Source organism: Lepeophtheirus salmonis, chromosome 4, assembly GCF_016086655.4.
Source record: "Lepeophtheirus salmonis chromosome 4, UVic_Lsal_1.4, whole genome shotgun sequence".
Classification (NCBI taxonomy): domain Eukaryota; kingdom Metazoa; phylum Arthropoda; class Copepoda; order Siphonostomatoida; family Caligidae; genus Lepeophtheirus; species Lepeophtheirus salmonis.
The window spans coordinates 41855196-41882222 of record NC_052134.2 but is presented as its reverse complement, the minus strand read 5'-3'; the positions used below and the strand labels follow the sequence as shown (position 1 = coordinate 41882222).

General features: G+C 30.3%; 1 protein-coding gene across 1 annotated transcript; it reads right to left on the bottom strand.

The window, feature by feature from the left end:
- Positions 1 to 325: 325 nt before the first annotated feature.
- Positions 326 to 11794, bottom strand: LOC121115966 (uncharacterized). The gene is made up of 6 exons (XM_040710153.2): positions 11665 to 11794; positions 7609 to 7965; positions 5554 to 5774; positions 2624 to 3008; positions 2238 to 2309; positions 326 to 1282 (listed from the first exon to the last, which is right to left on the bottom strand). Exons 2-6 carry the CDS (start codon positions 7866 to 7868, stop codon positions 466 to 468), a joined length of 1755 nt encoding a protein of 584 aa, XP_040566087.1. The 5' UTR covers positions 7869 to 7965; positions 11665 to 11794; the 3' UTR covers positions 326 to 465.
- Between the last annotated feature and the right edge of the window lie 15233 nt (positions 11795 to 27027).

Sequence of the window (27027 nt, the reverse complement as noted above, 5' to 3'; positions counted from 1 at the left end):
TACTTCTCGTTATGCTCTGATCAATTATCTAAAATTATTTGAGAAGAATTTGATAACTTCTAATTTTATTGCTTCATATCAACTTTCTAATCATTTGATTAAAGGATTGCTTTAAAAAAGGTTTTTATCATGATGAATGAATAGCCGACGCATAAACAAAAGAAGGCAGAATATGTCCAATACTTATAAAAAAGATTTATCATATCAAGGTTTTTAATATATGCAATCCAACACTATCAATATCTTATAGAATGGTGTGTCTACACAAGATATTTTGTGCATTACTTAGAGACTAATGGAAGAAATGAAAGTAGTCATAAAAATATTTATATATAAATGGTTTATTAAATGTATTAGTATTAGGAATTGGTTGGTTTTCTGGTTTTTTGTATCTCTTCATTTATAATAGACAACTATAATGTGTTTAAAATTAATAAAGAAATAAAATATTTCGGAAGTAGAGCGTCACAAAAAGGAAACGTGTGAGCATCCGTATCGCTTAAGAATGGCTTGATTCTCACAAAGAGGGATTTTCTGTAACATAAACTTTGAAGGATCATCCTCCAGGGCTTTTTTGACCTCAGAATGACTCTGCGGCTGCTTTATAGACTTTGTAGAATGAGGCCCATTTGTGGTGGTGGTGGTGGCTGACGATATATTAGGCATTTTTGTTATTAGTTTATTCTTTATCTTAAATTTCTTAACTTTGGCGATGGATCGAGTCCTAGGACTTTTGACTCCGGAGCTATTTACCTTTGTTCGCAATTTACTTGATGAACCAACACGAATCCCCTGCTTCTTTTCCTTACTACAAGATCCTCTTCGAACATTCCGAGAACTCTTTGGGACTGGAGCCACAAATTGACTCCCAGGAATGTTTTCATAATTATCACCTATGCTTAGAGGACACACTTTGGAAGTTTGTCTCTTCATGAAGGACATAGGAGCTTTTAAATTATTCACTGAATGTGAAAACTTAGAGGACTCTTCTTCCTCTTCTACATCCAATACATCTTTTTCAATACCTTCATCCGAGTCATTCTCTTTTTTCCCAATGGGTAGAGCCTCTTTGTCCTTCATTGGATTTTCACAAATACTTGTTTGATGGTGTTCCATCCATTCTTTGACAAGGGATATCTTGGACTTTGTATCTTGAAAACAGGATGGAATGGACATGATATTGTCAATTAAATCGGTAATGATTGGCTTTCGGTTGGAGTGGTCGAGTGTAACGGATCTTTTTGCTTCTGCAAGGAGTCCTCTTAACTCTTCTCTAGGTGCACTGAAAAAAATATAAATATATATTAAAAAATATTCTTTCTTACATTTTGAAGTAGAAGTTTAAAAGATATTATCATTAGAGTTTTAAAAAAATGACCTAAAACGCGTTCGATATTTGGGTATTCGAGCAGGGTTTTTTTTAGTTAGATACAAAACCTGTTATCAGTATTATTTAATTTTTGAGGTGGGAACGTCTAATTATAAAGTTTAACCACGAGTGTGAGTACTCGTAAATAGTGATGACAATACGCTGTATTTTTTAGCCCGCCCGTTTTTTTGGAATTGGTAATCTTAAGAATGAATTTTCTTTTCCTCAGCTATGGTTATTATTATTTAACTCCTGAGGAGTGAACTTCCGTTTCTACTACAATCAATTATATTAAAAACCTGGTTGAACATTCGTATGCTCTCATAAAAAAGAGAGAGTAACCTTGGGGGTTTGTGGTAGAGTTATAACTGTAAAAGCCCTTGTTGGACTCAGATTAGAATTGAGGATTTACATCAGAGTAATTCTTACCTATGACCCTGTTTATTGTCTCCCCCTCCTCCCACATCAAAACTAGTTGAAACTGATCCAATGAAACGTAATGACAGCTAAGCTGCTCTCCTTCAAAATATTCTTCAAATTTTAAGGGTTCTCATGTTAATTTCCAGTTAATTTTTTTAACAAACATAAAATACACACGATTTTCGTCACTAATCATGAAATTATGGAGAGTATCACTGAAGATTTGTTGAGGAGCAATAAATGTCAGCCCTTGTTGTACTAATAAACTACATTGCACTGGTATTTCTCGCCCAGTCATAAAATGTCATTACAGATAAGCTGTTCATTTCCAAGAAATGATTCAAATGGTTAGGGCTACCATATCCATTTTTTAAAGCTACCTACAGGTCATACGATTTAATACTCAAATCATAATTTTATTCAATAATAAATCTCTGAGACTCTTTACCTAATTCGAATATCATTTTTATTATTTTCCTTAACTTTGAGAATGGAAGAGGTGGAATAATGTTGGTTTTTCCTGAAAATAAAAAAATTATATAAAATCCATGTATGTCAATACTTGAAGATTATCATCCTGTTGAAAAAGAAAAATAAGGTTTTCATATCAAACTTAATCCTCTTTCTTTTTATTATTAAGGAAGAAGTGAGATATGAGTAGTTTGGTAGATAGGTATAAAAATGTAGAAAGTACTTGAAAATGGCTCTAGAAGTACTCGTATAATAAAGAGATAATCTGCTTCCTCTCACAAAATAAATTTCTATTCTTTAAAAACTACGAGTAAGCGTATGATGGGATTGTAAAGTGAAAAAACGATTAGAAAAGGGGCTTACCTTCCAGAATAATGACTCAAGCCGCCGCCAGCACAACTACCTCCATTATTCCCAGTGTTAAAGTCAATTCTGACACCCTTCACTGTGAGGTTGATTCCCACGAAGAAAGAGGGCTGAAGAGTGTTTTGCTTATACACAAGCTCAAAGTTCCCTGAGTCGAAATTTTTATTCTTTTTACGATCCACAGTCACCTTTACCACATCTTCAAGGACTTCAGAACAGAGACGAGCTGTAACAGCTGTGGTGGAACTTAGAGCAGGGCTTGAATTGATTTCTATAAGCCATGGGTTAAAATCTTCTGTAAGCATAAAATCTGCACCATAGAGTTCGAATGAATTGTTACGACTGCTCATGTCCATGGTGTCTTGTGTTGCAAGAAGGGAACCTTTAGTAAAATTTTAATTGACGAATTATCGTTATTTTTAAATGTTGCATATATTTAGGATATACCTTTTGCATTAGAATGTTTGGTTTTATGGGCTCAAATATATTTCTGAATGTATCAAAATTATATTTTATGCTAACGATCATTTTTAAAAAGACATTGGGTATGTTAGATACCTCTTATACCATTTTTGGGAAGGTATGGTTCATTTTTACATAATGAATATAAAATGTGTAAGATACTTTCAAAAACATAAAAATCTTATCTTCAAATGAGATTCTTCTATTTCTGTCAAATCATAATTTTAATGAGGATCCTGAACCAGTAAAAGAAGGAGACTGTCTTACATTGAACGCATCTTAAACTTGAAAATAAATTATGAACTTTGCCTTTTTATTGTATCTAGTTCGTTTTTTAAAGTCTTAAATACAGAACACTTTAATGCAAGATCACTTTTTTACAAAATGAGTTGGTTTTGTATAGTCTTACGAGAATATTAAGAAATTTGTCTAATTTTTATAGTTATAATAATTGGCAAAATAAACCTTATTTTCAAATATATTTTAATTATTTTCTTAGCTAAGATACTATTTCTTTAAGACATACCCTCAAACATGACAATACTAGTTGATTGTACGTATTTAACTTTTTCAGCTGTAGTGTGTTGTATTTATTGTCCATTACGCTGATTTAAAAATATATATTTATAGCTTGCTTAATTTCAAAAAAATAAAAAATAAAGTACGGGCTTGGAGATTGAGCGGACATTCACTATTTCTGTTCATTTTTGACTAGTCGTTTACTAACTTTCTTTCCTGAAGATTATTATATTTTCCCACCTTTGTTATGGATATAATTATAACTATTTTTGAAGGTGCCTAAAATCAAATTAATTTATATAGAAAAATTACAGATCTGATTTTGTGTGTAAAATAACTATCAATTACTGTGTACCTTGATTCCTTTCTATTAAATGTCCCAGAGCACATGATTTGAAAATCATTCAACTATGGAATGGTGGTGTATGAAATAGTTATTCTAGGTTAGAAAAGAGAAAAATTGTTTACATACCCATTGATTTCTTATTCTTATGGCTCTAATAAGGGGCATTAACACACTTTCAACATACTTATCGTATAAATTTAAACTCTCAAAACTTGTTTTTGATGACCAGGGTTTCATCTGCAGAGGCTCCAGAAAGCTAAATCTGTCAAACTTTTATTAAGGTAAAAGAAACTGAAAAAACAATCTCTTAGTGCAGGTGTCCCAAGGTAGTTGTGTTTTCTTTTGAGAAAAAAACATACTTTGTTGAATGACCACATATTAGATATTGTTAGTCTTTTTTCATAAACTTGGTAGGCAAAACACCCAATATTTATTATAATGAATAATATATTTACCTTTTGTTATCATTGGATTTTTTGATGTGAGGGATACTTCTCAACGAAGGAATCCAATATTACAATATAATTTTATAGTTGGGTTTTTTTTTAAACTAGGATCTGGGTCTCTGTACTATATGTATAGCTGCTATAAATGTCTAGTTAGTTCGCTAATGGGTGAATCTAAGTGCATATATAGTTATAAATTACTTTACTATAGTGTTGTTCTATATAACGGTACTATAGTTGTACAGGGGTAAGAAAAGGGGTACTACCACTAAAACGATATTAGAAACTATTCTAGCAGTACAATGATAAGAATAAACAAATAGACCTCCTGATGACACAATCTCTCAAATTTATGAGCTAAGAAAATGGTATTCTATAAAAAAAGCAAGAATAAAAAATGTATATTTTAATATCATTAAAATATGTGAGCCTCTACCCTCTTCCAACACAAAAAATTTTTTTTTACAAACTCCTCTAACCCTTGACGAGTTTTTAAGGTCGAATAATTATCGAAAATATCGAAACACCAGTAATGATTTTAGTACCGGATCCCCCCCCCCACCACCAAAGAAAATATAGGTATATATAGGTATTTCACTGTTGTATACAGTGAAGAAACTAAGTATATGATTCCTTGCCAATTTTGTACGTTTGCCTAATGAGAAAATTAAAGTAGGATCTATAATTGTAATAGTTGTTTTTATATTAAAGTTAATAACATTATATGAATTAAAATCAGTGTTTGGAGGAAGAAAATGCTGGGTATAACCCTAAAAACCCCATCCCAAACGTCAAGTATGGGGGTTAAAACATTATTTTTTTGGGGTGTTTATCTCCTAAGGGGAAAGTACGACTTCACCCCACATCAAAGGGAGGAGGATAGAAGGGGTCGTTTACCTTCGAAATCTTGGACAACAACCTTCTTCCCTCAGGGCACTAAGAATGGGTCGTGTATTGGGTCTTCCATCACGACAATAACCCTAAACAAACAGTCAAAGCATGCATTTTCTTTAAACAGAAAGGACCAAGGACTTAATGAGCGAATTATTGTTCAAAATCTTTTTCTAGAAGGGCAAGTTGCCAAATGTACATTTCTCCGAACGGACATTTGCCTGAAAGATCCAATAAGAAACTATCAGCAATCAGTTACATACCTATGAGTGCCCTTCGCATTGACGGATATATGACTGATCCCCATTTATCTCCGTGCCCTTGTGTTTTGAGAAATGAATGAAATGTAACGCTGTCCCACATGTTTTCTGCAGGCAGTTGTAGAGATCGATCCGTGTTGACAGCATATTTTGATTGAATAGCATTGTTGCACAAATGAATGGATTCATGATGGGATTGAAGATTGTAGGGTTGTGAACAAAATCTATAATATTATTGAATATTAATATATTATTAAAATAGAGCGTTATGAAAGATAAATGAATGGAGTGTCAAAGTTAGTTTTGGAACTTACAACACAATTTATCAAAAAAGAAATATAAATAGATGATTCTATTTCAAGTCATTATTGAGTGAGTATTGAATAAATAGTGATACTGATCATGTTCATATGTATATCATTTATCTCAACTTTGTGAATTGATAAATAATATAGAAAAACGATAAAACATGATCATTTTTTATTAATATTTTTGATAAATCTTTGACATCTTGTATGTATGACATTAAAATATGTTCATGATGTACAAATCGTGAAGACTATTATGTCATTTGCAAAATGTATGCATATAAAAATGGATCTTCATTTCGGATCACATTAATTTATTTAAACGATTGAATTTACATACATACCCTCTACACTGTATACACAATCCTAAAAACTGAGATTTAAGCCTCACAGAAGCCCTATAAAAAGGTTAACGTTATTAAATAGTTGCAAAATGGTTTACAAATAATCTTTTACGAGTACTAATCAAGTGTCAAGTGTTTGAACTTGAGTCGAATCATAATCAATAGTCTGAAGGAGCAGTTTAATCATTACTAGGCTATCCACCTCTTCAAATTTAGTCATTGTCTATATTAATGGGGATTATTTAATTTAATAATTCAAAATGCAGGATTTTTGTCAGTGAGTATCAAGTCACAAGTCATCTTCATGTCGAAATTGTTTCAGTATTATTAGACTTACATTAAACTTTAGAACAAGTTAAATGTACACATCCCCAGCATAGTCTAAATTTTCATATTCAGAACCAGTCATTCTTTATATCGAGGCATTACTTGAAAAAATTAGTACAATACTTCTTATAAAAACCTTAGTTGAATAACTAAATTTTCTCATTTTACTTATGGAGGTGATGTCAAATCTTGTATAAAATCTTTAAAAATAAATATTTTCTTTGAAAATATAATACACTGTCATTCATATACAGCAGTACTATTTTATAAACAGAGGCTTTAACGTTTTGTAAATACAATTTAATTGATCCTATCAAAAAATTCACTTGGTCCAAAAAGACAAAAGATTGATCGTCTTAGTTTATTTTAACCCCTTGTGTACGTACCTTTACATACTCAAATAGAGACATAAATATTTAATAGCATCAAGGTAAATAAGTAAATTGAATTGTAGTTTCTGTTTATAAAGGAATGGTATAAATCCAATAATACTTGTAAAAAATGTGAAGCTATAATGAAATCATTTTCCCTTTAGACATGACTTCAAAGTCAATTGTAAAAGGAGGTAATAAAATGAAGGTAGTTATAGATCTTCTACACAATGTGTTAACTAGCTACTAGTGATCATGTCTAATGGATCCAAACGAAAATGGTAATTTATTTTGATAAATAGCTATTAAAAGAATGAGTCGTTACAATGATGAACGACAACTATACTTTGTACTAAATTGAGTGTAAAATCCCAAACTTTTTGAACCTATTACATTATTATAAAAATACCCTATCTCATTTACAACTGACTTTTATTTTAATTTGTCAATTAACAGAAGAGAAATTGAAGTAGCAAAGGAAAAGGAGGGGGGCCTTTAACATAGAAAACTGAAGGCTGTTTGTGATTTATTTGTCGACCTTAGGCAATAAAAATAAGGAAAGTAAAGTATTATGTTACATGTCAAGGCCTTAATTTGTTCTCTTTACTTATTTTGTTTCTACATATATTGCATAAATAGTATCTTAAGTATCTTATTATGTATTGTAGCTTTAAAAACTATGACAATCAATTGTTATAATGAAAAAACCTTAAATAGGAATGTTTATACATCCAAATGTGCAATGGATTCCATGACGTCACAAGGAGCCATTGACGAATATCAAACTTGGTTCGATAAATCAATAAGGGTCTTTCAATATATTTCTGTACAATATATCGAGCTTTATTGCTACCAGAGCCGGATCCAACGGTGTCCATGATTTTTTCAAGTCGCTTTGCGATGGATATCCCTCTTCCACGAGAGGAGCAGCCGGGTTTAATGATCCACATGTTGAAATAACCATCCATTTCAAATTGGGGATCATGTTCTTTTTAAAAGTTTAAAGGCTTTTTCACATTTTTCAAAGAGATCTTTGTTACTTGGTCCCATTTCCGAATAAAATTTCTGCAAAAGAAGTAAATAATATCCATAACATATATATACTGTACAAATTCTTTAGACTATCAATATTTTGATAGTGTAATTCTTCAATATTTAGCTGAACATTACTGATTGACAAGACATATTCTAAAGCTCAAATTCCACCAGTTATAGTACTCACAAACACATAATACCGAATGGTCCATTAAAATCTGAACACTTTGAATTTTAAACTTCAATAAGATATAATTTATTAATAAAAAAACAAAATTTCAGTAAAATTAATACTTTAAATAGATGTGTGTCTGAGCTCTCTTAATCATTAATGTAAACACCCTTAGTGCCAATGATGGCTTTCAAATAGCGGGAGAAGGCCTGGCATCCGCTGCGTATGTAGTCATGGCGTCCCAGTATTGACTGAGAGTAGCCTTGAGGGCCTCAGATGACGGACACTGAAGGCCTTCTCCTCAACATGCACCCAAAAGGTGTAGTCGAAAAGGTTGGCATTAGACCTTTAGACGGGCCAAAAGTGTAAAAAAAAGAGTTTAAAAGAACTCAAAAGACTCATTTAAAATATTTTTGCAACGGAGGAGATGGGACTCTTTCATTGCTGGAGTCAAAAGTGGCCTCTCCACCATCACAAGGCTCTTTCCACTCACTTTTTTTCTGGTGTAAAACCGCGAGATCTCTTGCATGGACCCTGATGGAATTGCTGACGGTGTATACGTTGGTCCTGGAGATACCCAACTGCTTGGAATTAACAAATGGAAATTCCTCAATCACGTTCAAGTGTCATTTTCTCGACTTTTACGTATGCTAGAGAGCTCATTTTTTTTTTGTATTTTTTTTGTAAATAATTGTTTTTACTTTAATATATTGAAATATGAATTAATTTAAATGACTCTACCTTCATTAATTATTGAATTACTGAATGTTCAGATTTCATGGACCACCCAGTAAATTCGTAATTTGAAAAGTCCAAAAGGAAATCATAATATCAATTCATAGTTGATCATTAAAATAACTAATTTTGTAAATAAATAATTCGTTATAAGATGTACAATTTTTAACTTGTATACTCTGATTGTACAAATTGGAACTGGTAATTACATAGATCATACATTAGACTGGTTCTTAAAATGTTTTTTTGTTTGGGAGGGAGGGGGGTTAAAATAAACAAACATAAAATTTAGTTTAGTTCTTATGTGTTATAGAGAAAGGATAAAAAAATGGGCTTCTAAGTATGTCATTCTTAACCATTAAATAAATATGTAAATATTTTTTAAAGTAAGTAATTGAAACAAGTATTAACTTAGTTCAGGACTTAAAAGTCAATAAATGTTATAAGTGCGTGTATTTACAATCGTTGAACTTTTCTTACACTCTATGTCACATTCTCAATAGCATCAAAAAGTAGTTCTATATGTATGTATACATACTTATGTAAATTGAACATTTTTTTATTATAATAACCCCCCCCTTCCTGTTCTCTACTTTGAGTTAACCTTATCTTTAGGTACATATATGATTGTATTTTCTATAGTAGAATGTACACGAATAAAACTTTGTACATAATACTGTAATTTTAGATTTATATATGATGTATAACTTTTGAGAAAAAAAGAAAGATATTTTGGAAAATAATGAGAATATAATACATAGGCACTAGTATAAACTACATAATATTATGTACCAGTCGTAATATCCGGCATTGCCCAGAGTAATTCCACAAATTTTGTTGTAATAGTATAGAAGAAATCCTCAGGCATACTGATCGTTTTTCATTAGCACATTCACACGTACTTAGACTCAACACTTAGATGTTCTCCCCTCAATAATGAAAGAATATGAATATCAACTTGAAATACATTAATTAAAATGGCGTAATGACTTATGAGTGGATTAGGTATATTTTTAATGAAAAAAGAGTACGAGGATAAGGCGGGAGCGACAAATATGGTACTACTGAATTAACTCCCTGTTATTTATTAGTGAAAATGAATTAATCCTCTAAAGAGGAAAATCATCTACATTTAAAATAGCTGTGAGGGAGGAAAAATATTGTAATTATACTTAAATTCATTTATAAATAAATTTTTTTTTTTTGCATTTTTAAAACAATTTATACTAAATATAGGGGAGAATTCTTCTTTCAGAGGGAGATGTTAATACACTTATGGTTTAGAAGATAATGAATAAAAAATACATGTGCTCTTTCTTTCATTCTTTTTTCTCTTTTTCAGTGGGTATAATATATATTATAAAAGAACTAACTACTAACTATGATGCTAAGAAACACAAAAACTAAATAGATAAACATTAAGAAGAAAAAAAAATCAGGTCCACAACATTGTCGTCACATTAACAGAATTCTTTATTCGCGATAATTTAAGCTTGTCGAGAGCTATTCTTGGTGAAGACCTCTGAAGCGCACCACTGAGATAAGAGTCTGGAGCTTACATATCACCTTCGACGTCAACCGTAGTCCCTCCTTAGTTCCTTCAAAGCCGAATATAAGCTCGTCTGGATCAGGGGTTCTTCCTATTTTCTCTCCTATACCTTTTCTAATGTTCTTTATTATGACCGCAAAGTCCCACAGTCCCGGGATATGTGAAAGATTGTCTTCACTTGATTACAATCCACACAGTGCGCCCAAGAGTCATTAAAATGTCTCCCAGTAAAGAAGACCCCCGACGAAATCCGATATTTCAGGTACATTTCCATTGAATTGAGAATTGGATCCCAAATTGTCTTGAGATATTGATCTACTTTTTCCATCTTGACTGTTGCCCTAACGAACTTATTTCTGATATCCTCGATTGCCAAGTTGATCCTCAACTTTCTATTGGGGATCTTATATGGACTCCCCTTCCTCGTAATTGGGTTGAGTCTGTATTCCCCAAGTTGATTTTGAACCATAATTATCAGGGGTTGACTAGTCTCAGTTTTTAACACATCGTCTATCGTTCTCAAACTAATAGATGTTTTCACATTTTCAGGTATTTCTATTTGGAGAAGTTCACTCTCATAGAGCATGGTCGTTCTTCCTACTTCGAGCCAATACCTCTTCCTCGTCTCTTTGGTTATGCTTTGAATCTCTATCCATGGTGACTATTTAATTTCTTTTTCCCACAAGTGCATTATTCTTTAACACGGAAATATAAGCAAGGTACCGCTTTTTTGCCATAATAGCTGCAACATGCTCCATTGTGTCCGAATATCGATCATACCAAGGCTGCCAAGACACTTTGGAGTGAATTGAGGGATCTACATTTTCATTGACTTTCATATTTTCAGCACCTGTATCTCTATATGAGATTTGATTTACCTGCACGATGACTGTCTCTGCTACTTTGAACGATTTTTAGGTACGTCCTCTTTTTTCTTTTTTGTTCATTGTTTAATAAACTGTGGGTGTATTACCATCTCTATCTGCAAGAAGAATTCTTGCCTATCCTTAGTGTATGAGCTAAGGAGTATTTGAGTCTATAGAACATAAGTTGCACATGCTTGATGCTACATGGATCATATATCTAAATATTTAATATACATATATAGAGTGCACTTTGAGTACAAGTTTAATGCTACAGGCAAAATACCTCAGAACTTTAATTAATATCACTACATTGTTAATTGTTTGAACAAAAATAACTCTTTCTCATTTATTACATACAGAAAAACCTAGCTTTATTAATATAAAATATATCATAAATGTTACATTACTTGCAATTTATCCTGTTCATGGCATATAAGGTAATAGTCGGTAAGGAATTGATTCCATTGATGCTCCCAAACTGTAGAGTCCGAAGAGTCCAAATCCTTGTGTGTTCTTTTACTTATAAAATCATTCGATATTCGAAGAGCAAACTCAATAGAACTTCGTCGCGCCTTTCCTTCCCTTTCCTCGACTCCTTCCGATCCCTTCTTTATAAATGTCTCATGGAACCAGCGAATAAGGCTGAAGCAAGCAGTAATTCTGTAGTCTTCAATAAAGGCCTTCCGCTCCTCATCTGAGGATACCTTAGGGGGAGAAGAGAGGAAAAATTATGAATGATGATTTCAAATCATATTGAGGGTTTTGATATTCGTACGTCAATAAAAAGGTATATTTTCATCGCATACTAATTAATTAAACCATTGGTTTGATTCTTCAATAATGGCTTTTCATAACACTATGCAAATAGAAAGTTTTTATGTGACATCAAAATTGTTGATGTCGTGCATTTTTGGGGCCTAAACAACCAAGTCTTCTTAGAATTAAAACCTTTTTTTATAAGTGTTAAGGAAAATAATGAACTATTAGGGTGTCAAAAGGGACCAACAAATCAAAGGACTTAATCTTTAATATCTGTCAAAAATATATCCATCCAACGAATAGTTGTATTATATGTCAGACAGTAATACATATTTAAAAGATATAATTGTATCGTCATACAATCTTATTTGTATAGTGTTGACAATAAATAAAATATTAAATTTTCAATGATATGATATTTTTAATCAATTATCCTACTTTTCTCGTCCTGAATGGATATAAAACAACATTCATTGTAAAAATCTAGTAGTTTCAAACGGAATTGTAGTACCTATTTATTTGATGTATACAAAATGTGAGACGACTTTTCAAATTTTGCTGGCAATGTAATTTCGGTATGCTGGATTTGTTATTTTTTTACATTAGTACACTCAATACGAACATATATTTACTGTTTCAGCTATATAATATGTTTAATTTGTTTGTGAGAGGCATAGCGGTTAGAAGTATTTTGCGTGCTCGTGGATTATGGTCTTGGCTAACATGGTATCTTGTATTTGAAAGATTTGGTTTTGATTTCGATAGCATAACCTTTATACCCATGATTCGTCACCAGTTGCGACCTTTTTGAGCAAATCTTGATCATCATTGACGTCTGTCAACAGCTCATGAGCGATGCTCATACAACGATTATTTTGGTCGAAATTGGACACTCGTCTCATGCCCAAAATGTTGAAAATGTCATGACACGAGCCAACCGATATGTCAATACCCTCAGTAACTCTGATAGTGATACGACGGTTTTCAGAAACTTTTTTTTTCTTTCCATATGTTGCTGACATGATTGGATGACCAGAACGAGTCTTGTCATTGGCATATTTACGGCTATCTTGGAAGAGTTTATACCACTTCTACACATTTTTTTACAAGTCTGAACAGTTTTACCATATGCCACTGTCAGCATTTCAAGTGTTTTGGAGCACTTAATTTCAATTTTTACATAAAATTTGCTGAAAATTCTTAGATCCATGTTTTTCAATAACAAAAAATCGCTGAACATGCAAAATACTTCTAAAAACTATGCCTCTCACAATTAAGCTAAACATACTTTATAGCTGTAACAGTAAATATATGTTCGTGGTGAGTGTACTGATATACAAAAATAAAAAAATTCAGCATACCAAATATACCTTGCTTGCGAAATTTAAAAGTCACATTACTTTTTGAACACACCTCGTATAGTGAATTTCAAATATCACGGTTGATCATTGCCAAAGACTTCCAAAAGATTTTCATTAAATCAGATGTTAAGTCTTTTATGATTTTTAATCCCTGTCTTTAGTTATATAGAAATTTATGACGTCAGCGAAAACGCTAAATTAATTAATAGCCATTTACCCAAAGAGAAAAGGTGTAACACATGCTTCAAGACTCTACGTACCTATCTAACTATTTTCAACTTTTCAATGACAATCATACCAAAACAATATAAAATAGGATGGGATGGGATGAGAGTAGGCCCACATTTATATACTATAAATAATACTTAAAAGGAAATAACTTGAATGTTGAGTCCTACTAACTAAAACATTATGTATTTAAAGCACGTATCGAGTAACATCTTCAAAAATCGTTGTTTATTTGCAACCTCTTAAAAATCAAAATAAAGCCATTACTATTTCATAAAATAAATAAATAATGATGCACCTTCAAGAACTATTACTTGTATTGCAGTTCTTAAATGTTCTGACGTCTTCATGTTTGTTATATAGTATGTATCTATATAGCATGACATCGCTGTGTATGTAGAGACAACTGATCTAACAGGGTTGATTAATTATAATGTAAACTTTTTCTCTTACATATTTTCAACAGGCTAAAAAAAATGCTGAAAAGGTGACAAACAAGTCAATTTATACTGTGCTCTTTGTTGTATCAGTGGTACTTTCCTTAATAAAAAAAAAATCAAATTACATCATATAAGATCCGTCAAAAAAAAAAAAAACAGACTAGAATAAAACAAAATTTAAAACGTATTACGAATTAGAAATTTTGTATTCTTCAGCTAAATATGAATTTTTATTTCTATTCAGTAATGATTCTGATTAATCCCTAGAAAATACCAAAAAATTAACTGAAAGCTCCAAAAATTCAACGTATCAAGAATATGAAATTAATATATTATATTTAAAGGACCTATTGGGCCCAAATAAATTATTTTTAATAAAAGGAAATCTTAACCATGTATAAAAATTTTAAATACTGCAACTCAGTTATACTTTAACGATGTATGTATCCCTTAATAAAAACGCATGGAGTATTCCTCAAATCGAGATAGATACAGACTTTAGAAATAAAATAAGAGTTGTTCATAATTCTGAGATTCGCATCTAATTTTTTTTTCATTGTGATTAGACTGGTCTCTATAGAATATTGTTTTTTCCCTCATTTTTTTCTCTTATATATATATACATATATATAACAAGATCGATTCCCCGTGTCTCCAGGTTTTTTCAAGGTAAAGGTTGACAATTCGAAAAAAACTAAAAAAGTTAAAACTCTAAACAACGATTTATTGTACTAACAGACAAAGGGAAATCACATATTGAATACAAATTAAAAACTGAAAATTTAATAAATGACTACAGCAAAGAAAAAAGAGGATTAGCAAGTTAGTCTTGGATTGCATCTTCATGATGGTTAAAAGAGAAACATATTTTCTAATTATTTTAATTATAATGGCATAAAGATGGAAGAACTTCAAATGTTCAAGTTTTACAAAATTTTGGAGTGATTTAAAGCATTAATAAAAAAAATTCGAAATGAAATATATAATATATATATATTACAGGTACGTCCTAGTATATTATAAATGTTTTTTAATAAAATACTCCAACATTATGAAGTATGCTTATAGTTGGTGTTACTTAATGTAAAATACACTCAGGATGGCCATATTCTATGTCTATTATTTAACTTTTTAAATCTAAATAAGATTGCCTCTGAAACAGATGTGTTTTAAATGTTAAGAAATTTCTGATCCGATAGTAGGGGACTATGTTACTTTAAAATCCACGATTATCAAATTTTGACGAACTTGAAGTCTATACTACTCAATGAAATCATTAATGAATCTAAATTTTATACGAAAATTAATTAAATTTTTTCATAAATAAGAACGATAACTGATGGTTGAGCTAAGATATTAAATTAAGAATTAGAAGTTCTTAATAAATACCTAATGGGATTTAATACCCATTATTTTTACATAAAAATATTTTTTTGAAGAAACAAAAATGGGTGTATAAAAAATGCTGGATATTTGTAGATTTGATCAGTCAAAGTGCGTAATTATGGTAAAATAGCAACCAGGATCTGTAATACAGATTGTTAAAAAAATTAAAGTAAATATTTTTGTCAATTTACAATTAAATAATTAAGTTTAATTAATAAGCTCCAGTTGAGAGATAAATAATGAAATATTACTAAAGTGTGTATTGTATTTAATTACTTAATCAATTGTGGTTTGTATTAAAAAATGTACTTTTGAGAGCCATTGAGAAAAAAAAGGTCAATGGTGTGTTGTTGTAATAATTACATTACAATAAAAAGGATTTTATAAAAACATTCATTCTAAATCATCACAGAGTATAATCAATAAATTCTCTATTTGAAAGTTATTCATTACTACTATTAAATCAAATCAAAACTATATTAAAATAATCAAATGTATGTTAAGTTAAAACATATGAACCTGTATACTGCTAAGATTAAATTGGTTCTAATGAAAGATCAACGACCACTTTTAATCTATTAAATGGCCTGCATGTTTACCCTCTAAGTTACGAGACAATCATTTCTTGATAACGTTTCAATAATGGTTTACTTCCATCTTTAAATTATAAAGTTATTCGACTAAATTGCAATTGTTGAAAGATTCTCCTTTTTTGTTGTTGTTTTTTTTTTTTTGGGGGGGTTATTCATAATAAAGACTCTGTGACATTAATTAAAAGGTAAAAATTAATTTTCACTTGATCTATTAGGTTTGGTTATTCAACAAGGTGGACTTCGAATTGTAAGAAAATTGCCTAAGAGCAGCATAGATGTAGGTGATTGGAGAGCAGAAAGGGGCAACTTTCATTCCATTTTTGACTAACCAAACAATGTTCAAGCTATCTATTACCCCACTTTTATCTCTTATTAGTGCCCTGAACTATATATCTACTGTTCAATCGTGAATAGTCCAACAATTTAGGAAAGAATGGGGTAATTTACTACTTGCAATGTTATATTGACCTATTTTTATTTCTCTTGTATATAGAAATTTATACTCGGGGATGGTGTATTTCATCACAACAAAACGGAAATAATTGGGGGGGGTACTTACCTCATAACATCGAGGGAAAAAGGATGAAACAGGATGTGAGCTAAACCAATGGAGGTTTTGAAGGCAGTAATGTAAACCTATTTTTGTTGTAAAATAAGCATTCGGAAACTTGTTAACTTGTTGATCACGTCGCAAGTTTTTCCAGACAATCCTTCGTCTTTGTAGACACCATTGGTAATTGGGTATAAAACTCTTGAGTAGTCTAGTAAGTAAAAGGTAAAATGAGTGAAGAATGAATCTTTGTATTCATTCATGTATAAATTTTAATAAAAATAAAAAGTTGAAAAGAACGTTGAAAGAAGAAATATTAATTGCACCATTTAAAAGTTATAGTTTTCTCAAAATTGCAAAGTTACAAACAATGTCACAAAATGAGTAACTACAAAGTAAATTTTAGTCTGTTAAACAAACTTTGCTACATCTTTGATATTGAACATATGAATATAATTGTTGTTGATTGCACCTTAGAAATATTAAAAAAAGCTTTAATCTGAAAAATAAGTTTAAAAAAGCACTTAATGGCAATGAAGGGAAGATTGTATCTTGTTTTAATTTAAATGATGTGGATGTTTAAAAAGCTTTTCTACAAAGGAATCGAAAAAAAAGATTTTAATGAAAGAATATATTTCTAAGACAAAATTTTTGCAAAATTTGAATTGATTTGCATATTTACCAATAAAACATAATTTGGACTTGAATAGAATCCAAATTATGTCCTGTCAAGATTCAATGAAAGTGATTCCTATAAAAATGTGTTTTTATTAGATTACCAAGAACCGCAATGGTTCATGCAGGTCCATAAAAAAGCAATGTGAACCCTCAATTACTTACCTATAGTTTATATGTTCACCAAAGTTGGATATTTTCTTGTAGTTTCCCGAGGAGAGCATTTTAATTGTAGACTCCAAGTTCTCTTTGAGGACCTTTAAGTTATACTCATGTGCATCACTTTGGTTATGTGCTATGGAGGGATTCCCTCCACTAAATGAAGCTGCTTTAACGCAACCTCCAGGTCCACGTCCATTATGACAATTAATTTCAATCCATCCTCTTCTTTTGAGAGCCTTTCGCGCCCCATTAAAATGCCCACCCGTGCAAAATATCTTTTTCTGTCGAGCTACACGTTCTATGTTCTGAGCTGTTCGACGAACTAACTCTTCCTTATTATTCACAGGAGAAAATTTGATGACACTGGTTGGAGGAGGAAGAGATACAGATGAAGGAGTATGCTCTACCACATAATCATCTCCACACGATGAAATACCAGAGTCTGTTGATATTGTATCAGTATTTGTGGGCTCTGGAGGATCATATGATAGGTCTGGAAGTGTCTGAGGCATCCTAAAAAACCATGAACATATTTGACATAGATTACGAAGAAAAGAAAAAGGCAAAAACACGCTATAAAATACTTGACATATGTCATTGCGTATACAAGGATCTTGTGTTCCTTTAAACAAAAGGAGACATTTTTTGGAATTTCGTACATGTTGTAACTTGTATAAGAAAATTGTACAAGTTGCAACTTATTTACAAAACCGACCACCTTAAATATCAACTTCTATCAATTTAGATTTTGATTTATTACGTAGATATTTATGAGTGATCCAACAGCGGACCTTTGAGTTATATAGTGTACCGCAGAATATGTATAATCGCTAGTAATTTTCCTGAGAAAAGTTATAAGTTCGTTCTTGATACATCTAATATTTAATGAAATTTCAAATATTGAATTTTACCTATGGCAAGTAAGACAATATTGGCAATATTTGGGGCTACAAAATAAGTAGAAATTACATTTGCAAGTGAAGAGGTTTTTAAATTAGAACAGAAGCTATAATGTACCTACTTAATAAGGATGATAAAAATAAAATGGGTTAAATAAATTTTTGTCAAATACGAACATGGGAGAGCCAAAAATATCAAAAACTTTCTAGTTAATTACATAATACATAACCCCTTGTACATATATAGTAAGTATTCATATCACTTTTTGGTTACAAATGGTGCGAGTTAAACCAATCAGTATAATTTCCCGACTTACATATTGTACACAACATATTAACAATAATTAAAAGATATCAAATGTATATTTAATTAGATTAAGTGTACCTTCTAGGTTAATTTTATGAATAATGTTATTTTAAAATGATTGATTATATAATATTATATCGATAATTATATCACATATGAGTCCAAGATCACTAATGAAAGATTGTGTACATTTTTATACATATCAACGTATATTTATGTGTGTATATACCTTGAAGTAGATATTGCATTCCCTATTTGGGCTATTACATATTATTTATTTTTCTATTTAATACTTACTATTCAATTTAGAGCCTACTTGGTATGAGTGTATTTTTTATTTACTTTTGGTATCATATTAACCCTTGAGAGTTTGTTGAATGTATTTAACAAATAAAAGCATTCAAGGTTAGTAATTTATGTATTAAATATATTTAATAGATAACCGTTAGTTATATAAAATGAATCAAAAAGTTAAGTTTTTTATAGGGTGAAAACAAACCTGGTGAATATATAATTATATTCAGCAATATTAAATAGAAAATGAAGATGGCCACATTTACAAGGCCTTCAGGTCGGGTAAAAAAATCAATAATCGTAAGTGCTTTTGAAACAATCACAGTTACAAATATCTCCTAACAAAATTAGGGGAAAAAATAAACAGGGGCATTTGAATAGCCCTGACCTTAAAATTAATCATTTAAAAACGTTTTTGGAACATTGTTGAACAAAATTAGTAGCCTTTTATTAAATTGTCTATTTAAATACATACAGAGGCCCAATAGGCATTGCAATCCTTAAATGCTTTTTTTTTTTTGGCTTGAAACTAATTTCATCAAATGAAAAAAAAATAGAAAATATTATTTTTGGATTTTTATAAATAATTGAATAACTTCATCTTCATATATAATTATTATTCAAGTATACTTAACTACAAGGTAAGTGCAGATGTAAAAAAAGTGGCTGTTTGACGCATTTTTGTTGAATTTTATACAAAAAAAAACACATTTTTTTGTGTGTTGGATCTATACAACAAAAAGCATTTTAGGCTTAAGACAATAAAAATATAAAAACCAATTGTAGGGTTGTTGTTTTTTTGTAACTTTTTAATATACATATATAGAGGGAGAATGAACAATATTACCTGTAGAGGAATAAAATGGAATATTCCTTTAAGCCAGCCTTAATGAAATTGCACCCATTTTCATTTCAAAGGAACGTTCCTATCAATCGATAAAAAATAGCAATAATGGAAAATTCTTCATAGTGTATCGTCTCTTGATTAGAGTGAAGTAAATAGATTACCTTTCCATGTGAAAGGTAGGGTTTGAACTACTTTTTTCCATAGTTTTATGTACCATATTTTCCGCATTATGTATAGAACACTTTCTCTCGAAGGACAAGCTATATATGTATAACGAATATACTATACCAGCATACACACATGTACGAGTAAGTATGTGCTTATTTATATCCAAGCAGTAAGAAATTGAGTTAATTATACAATAATATCCCTAATGCTTTCGTCAATAATAATTTTAAGAGACATAAAAAGAGAAAGCTTAATTATAGGGAATAGACCTACCCCTGTCACTTGAAAAAATCCGAATGTTTAATTCAATTAACTAATTAATTATATTAGTAAAGCAAAGTTTGTATGTTAGTTAATCGGTAGACGACTCTTTTTTAAGAATGAGTTTGTGAGGCTATAGCTGAACGTGTCATATTAAAATAGAAACTAAAGGAAACATCTCATTGAAATAAAATACATATTTTGTTAAGCTGAAATTTAGTTGCCCAAAACAATAGAATACATCATTATTTATACATTAATCCCTCCAGATCTTGTACGGAATTATCCTATACTTCTATAAAAGCGAAAGAGATCTATAAAAAAAAAGTATAATCAAACATAAAATACAGTTAGGAAGATAAAAATATTTGAAGTACTCTCTATGTGGTTAAAATATATCAATTTATTACTACTACAATTTGAATGTTCCGGTCAACTACAATGGTGTCAACTTATTTTTCACATCATCACTCTATGCTTTCTATTTCTATGGTAGATATATAAAGTAAAAAATAATCAATGTGACTATGGATTAGGTTTAAAAAGGAGCGTGTGTAGCTAAAGCTCAGCGTGACATATTAAAAAAAGTGAGTATATATATATATCTATATATACATTATTAAATTAAAGTGTGTCTTTCTTTTTGTCTGTTCATCGACACTTAATATATCCAAGAAATATCGGAGACTACCACTAGAAAATTATACAAGCTGGGAATTTTAAATCGGCAATGAGGCATACATTCATGGCTGCACGCCGTTCGTATTCGGAAGACATTTCAAATACTTTGTATTATCTCTTAATCTAATACGCACGTTTTAATAAAAATATATATAAAGGTTGCCAAGATATTGTTCCAGGTTTGAAATCACAACCCTCTATATTCAAGAAATCCAATACTTTCGTTCATCAATTTAAACTAAAAAGTTATCATACGAAGGGAAAAAATGACACGTTTAAATCAGTTTTGTATTTTAAAAATGGTTTAATTTACCAAAAATCATGTATAAAATTACGTTAAAACTTACAAAATCAGGATTGAAATTTATTTAAAAAATGTATCGATAATTATAACAGTTTATGAAAGGATAATTATGATAACCAATAGTTTGCCCTCCTATCGAATCTTTGTAGTCCTCAAAATTATACATTGGTTATTATTTATTTATATTTTTTTTTATCCCATAAAATATTCGACTGCAACAACAGATCGTCCCTAACAATGGCGGCCCATATACAATTTAATATGTATCTTTTTGGATTGGTCGTCCAATCTTCTATCTGGTTATTTAAGTCCTTTATCGAAATAACTATACTCCTTATTTGTACATTTATTTATTCAAAATATCATTTGGGACATAAACACAGTCTTTTAATCTAAAAACCGTGTTGTTTTTGTTTTTTTGCTCTCTTTTTCAATGTCTTTCTTTCTTATAGTGGCCATCCGCTTTGACTCTCAGGATCTCAATGTACTCTCCCTTAGTAAAATGAAGGCACTTCCTCAAACTAAATACAAAGAGATATCTTCGCCATTTATATTAGGTTCTTAATTGAAAAAAATAGCTTAACTTTTTTCAAATCTATTTATTGGCCAATGAATTCTTGAAATTGAAAAATGTGTTCCTGATTAGTTTTAACAAATCCAAAATTGACTTATAATAAATCAATTTTTTTTAATGATGCATTATTTAATTATGGTTCAAGGAATAATCTAATAGTAGATATGACGATGTTCAAGAAATGTTTTGAATTGTCCAAATATTTCAAAAATGAAAATATATTCAATTGCTTAAAAATTTGGATCAAAATTCGTACTGTCGGTTTATCAGATTATTCTAGATGGAAACTACGTCCTACGATAGGACGCAACATCCCAAAATTTAAAGACAATATAGTTTCCGTACAGTCCAGACTGAACCAACTAAATTATGCTTTTTGGGCGCAAATCTAGTCCGAAACCTGTAGACCACGTCACAAGAACATCAACATCATGAAGCGGGCCGTTATCCGTCAATGGTAGGGCATGAGTACTAAGTACATCATCAACGCGACTACAGCGTTCAGAAGCCGGTTAAAGGGCGTTGTTTAGACCGAAGGAGGATAGATCGAATAAAAAATTTTGTGTACTATTCCTAAGGTTTCACATAAAAAAGATTAAATATCAAAAATAAATAGACAAGTTTAGAAATAGGAATACAATATTTAAGTTTTCTTCTCTTTTGAGGTCATTTATTATCCTCTTGCAGCGTTTGATTATTTGACTTTGAGTTGTAAAAGGACTTTCAACATACCTCAGAGTTCTCCATCTAGCACATTTGACAATTTTAGAGACTGTAGACTTCATCACCTTCATCTTCCTGGCAAAATGGTTCAATTGACCTCAAACGCATGTGAAGCAGGCTTTGAGGCTAATTTTATTGGTCTAACACTTCGAGGCCATCCCCTGAGACTTCTTCCATCCTCCACAAGCTTTGTGACCTTGTACACTGTATGAAGGTTAACCTTCAGCATCTTATTAATATCAGAGTTGCTATGCCCGGGGCGGACAAATATGGCTATCTCTAACCTTTTTCTTCCATTTTTATTAATAATTAAAGAATAACAATGTTACACCACTTTTTTTTAGTTAAAAAATCGAGCTTCAGCTGATAAAAGGGGAAAAATTTGATTGCAATTTTACAAAAATTCTTAAATTGTCGTCATAAAGGTGGTCAAAGACTTTTTGAATGATCTGTATATAATCCCTACTCTTGTAGAGTTGTGATAATGGACCCATAAGCAATTTATTTGATAATTCTTTCAAAAGTATATAAGCACTTTTTTGTAAGCTTATTATTTGTAAACTACTATGGAGAGTACATTACAAAAATTAAAGTAAATCAATCAAGATTTTTTTTTTTTTTTTTAATTTTGTTTTGTTTTAAAATTTATACAAAGTTTAACATATATAACTTATAAAATGTTTGCTTAAAACTATGTAAAAGCAAATGGAAAAATAATAATGATGGATGAAAACAATAATAAATGGAACAAAAAATCCAACAAATACTTCAATTGTAAGTGAAAGGTATTTTTTTAACAAAATCAAAGGCTTTTTAGTGTTTCAAATGTGTGTTTCCCCCTACTTGTGGTTGACTTCTGGAGTAGACAGTTCATAAAAAAATCATTAAATTATTATACAAATTGACATAAAACAAAATTAATATAACTGCTTGAATAATTATAATAGAAAGTTGGTTTTGTTGGTAGTAGACCAATTACGTCGTTCTCCCTATCTATTGGACTATTTTCAAAGACAAAACAATATAAGAAGACAAAACTTTGGCATGAAGTAAGTGAGAAAAGACGGCAGCAATGTTTTAATGACTAGAAAATAATCAATTTATACTAAAAATATGATAATTGGATACGAACTGCTGTAGAAAATTTATTCAATCTGAATTATTCATTTTTAGTGTTTTTTGTTGACGTTTTCTCTCTATTCAATCCCTTTTATCTTTTGAATCAACTATTTTCTTGCCATTGTCACACAAGAGACCAATTTTTTCACAAAACATAATATATAAAGAACAGTGTAAGACTCGGCTTATGCTGCCATAATTTTAGGTGAGTCCTTTCTATGTATTACTTTATTTCGGAATATCCTTTATTAAGCCGTAGGGATATCTTTGTAGTGACAGTATAAAATTTTGCCTATAGGTCAATGCTCATATTTCTTCTCATATCGTTGAGAGCTTTAACTTTTGAACAATAAAAATTGAAATTCAATTATTGCAAACTTTTGAATAATAAAATGAAAAAAACTAAAAGGAATCAAAATAAACCGATTCTGACTCCCAATTGACTCTCTAATTGACAATTTCCTCGGGAAAGTGAGACATTAAAACCCTTCAAAAGTGTCAAGATTATACTCCAGGGCTTGGTATTTGCTTATGATCACGACGGGGTTTAGATTCGCGCCCGGTCATTAATTGTTTTTTACTCAAAAAGTTATGATCAAATAATTTCAATTTCCGTTTTCAAAACTCAACGTTGCCCAAAATATCGAGATAGAAAGTTAAATTTTGACGTATGATTAAAGTTTTAAACAGTTAAAAAGAAATCATTAGAGTTCAGTAAGTCAATGTTTAAAACATTGACAAGGAGTAAGTAAGCGGAAAAACACTGACGTCATAAATTGCATCATAATGGAAGAAGAGCCCATCTTGGAGGCTCAAAATTGATAGTTTTACTACATTCCAATAAATATTGATTTGAACTCATCAACTGGTTACATGAATGAAATAAGACTTAACACTTGCATTGATGCCATTGATATACAGAAATATTTGAATTAAATCAAAGTAACATGTATTTAAAATCTCTACAAAATGGCTAAAAAAGCTTGATCGATTAAGGACGAGAAATACAAGTAGTACAATTAGAGAAAAAGATATTGTTCTTCCCATTGTAATAATTTATTTATTATCTACAATATGAAAATAATATATTTTAATACTTATAAGGGCCTTATATACAATAAAACTGGGCATTAGAAGGATACATTTTTGATAGGACTAAGATTTAAGTTGTTTTATTTGTTGGTTTCATTTTCACATCCAATAATTCAGTATTTTCTTTAATATTAATGAAAAAATGGGTTCCATTGTTAAAAAACTTGGTTATTTAGGCCTCCAAAATGGCTGTAATCAACCACTCTATAGGAATTATTGATGTTGTTTTTTTTTGGGATACCGTTCTGATAAGAGTAAAAATGTTTTTTGTTTTTTTTTTTGCTTCAGACTTGTAAAAAAAAGACGAGTTGCCTTTTTATTTAAAGTAAAGTAATTTATGACTTGAATTAACCACATCAGATTATTTATCCTTTAATTCCTTCCATTACAAATATTTACAAAATAAATAAAAATGATATCCACATGATCTGTCGTAGCGTCCTTTTTAGAAGGGGCTTAGTATCATTAAAGATCTACATACATCTCGATGTACGTATATTGAGTAAGATTTTAATATTTCTCAAGATATGGTTTGATAAATTACTCATATGATCGATAAGGTTCCCACATGGAATCTATGTATGTACATATTACATATAGGTAAAAAAAAGATATACTTTACTGTCTAAATGATATATAATTACAGAAATACCTCATATTACGTGACACATAGTTAGGGAATGTTCTGATCACCGAGTAATTGATTTTTAATTTGGACTATTTCTTGAATTGTCAGTAGAAAGTTTTCTCTCTTAAGTATCTACTCTAAAAAGACCCCACATCATAAAACATATAATCGAGAACTATTCAGCTACTTGTAACTACAATACACATAAATATTTTGATATGAGTGTTAATATGAGGTGTATATAAGACAGAAACAAGGATCTCAAAGTGTGCATCTCTTAATGATAGATAAGTAAGATGACTCATAGATATGAGCAATTAGTCTATTACAAGTGTTAAAAATCGGTACGAGATCAATTTTTATCGGTCCAGGCTCAAATAATTTATTTTAAGGTGATCATTTGAAATAACAATGGAGGTCATAAAGAAACAACAATTTAAAATCTGTCCAAAAAAAATTAATACAATTTTGGAAAAGTTTAAAATTCCTGGACAGAGTCACAATACTGGTAATGAGTCATGGAGTCCTAATATTAAATAAGTAATCTCTGGTCCTTTTTTTTTAAAGAGTCGTTATCAAATATGGACGTAATGCAAGGGTTTACTGCTTATGTATGTAACTTACTTGAAGTGAAAAAAAGAGAAAGTCAATACACAAATCAGAAATGTGTTTAAATTTCCTCTCTTCCAATTATTTTTTCCTTTTTATTTATTGTTAATATTAAAGTATATATCAAAATAATAATACTTCGAAAAATGATTGCATGAACACCTATCTCACCTTGAGAGTTACATATTATAAGTCAGTAAGTATTTATAAGAATATAAAAGATGGCTACCTTTCATTTTTTTAAGATATATAAATAGTTATATTTGTATTGTTTTTTCTATTTAAATATACTACATTAATAATTTTTTTACAAACACATTCATAAACTTTTCAAAAACTTCACTTTAAAAAACTCACAAAATGAAGTAAAAAAATATTTATTTATGTTGAGAAATAACCTCTATTCTGTAGTTTGACTAATATACATTTTCTTCGTTATTGTATTATTCTTTGTATATCATATATCCTTATATAGTTCTCCTTCAAAATAAGGACATAGAAGTAGATTTTGAAGGCTTGAAGGTTGCTCTAAATTGTTATTATTATTGATTGATTCAAATTGATATTTATAATGATATCAATTAATATCCACATTTCATTTTAATGATTTACTTCTCCTCCAGGAATCAATCAATGTTTGTAAAAACATTCAAGAACCATCATTCAATAATTATTTTTTGAATGTTGCAATATTTATTCAAACCCTTTGTTTAAATCATTTTAAATGTTATAGCGAAAAGGATCCCCTAGAAATGTTAAGGATTCTTGCTCTATAATCCAGTAGCCATTATTGATTCCTATAATATTTATTGTATAAAAAGGGAATAGTTTATTCGTCGCTAATTTTACAATATCCAACAAAATCACACTTTTTTTTATGCACAAGAACATCATACTCTCAACTTAGTACAATTTGATCAACTGATTCCAAATATGGGCTTATTTTTTCTCTCATAGCCTCGTGGCTCGTCCTTAAAACAAAACCTTTTCTTTTTCTCTGTCTTTGTTTCTATCTCTTTTCTTCTTCTCTATCTTTGGGGTAAATGCCCGTCACCAGGACTAGGAATTGTACGAATCTCCACTTGTGAAGATCAATGTCGACAGACTGTC

What these genes read in the sequence shown, in the direction of transcription:
- LOC121115966 (XM_040710153.2), bottom strand. Translation starts at nt 7,868, where the DNA reads ATGGATGGTTATTTCAACATGTGGATCATTAAACCCGGCTGCTCCTCT. An exon ending in TATAAACATTCCTATTTAAG is followed by an intron (nt 5,775 to 7,608) that starts GTTTTTTCATTA and finishes ATAATATTATAG; the next exon opens with ATTTTGTTCACAACCCTACA. An exon ending in TTGAGTCATTATTCTGGAAG is followed by an intron (nt 2,310 to 2,623) that starts GTAAGCCCCTTT and finishes TTTTATTTTCAG; the next exon opens with GAAAAACCAACATTATTCCA.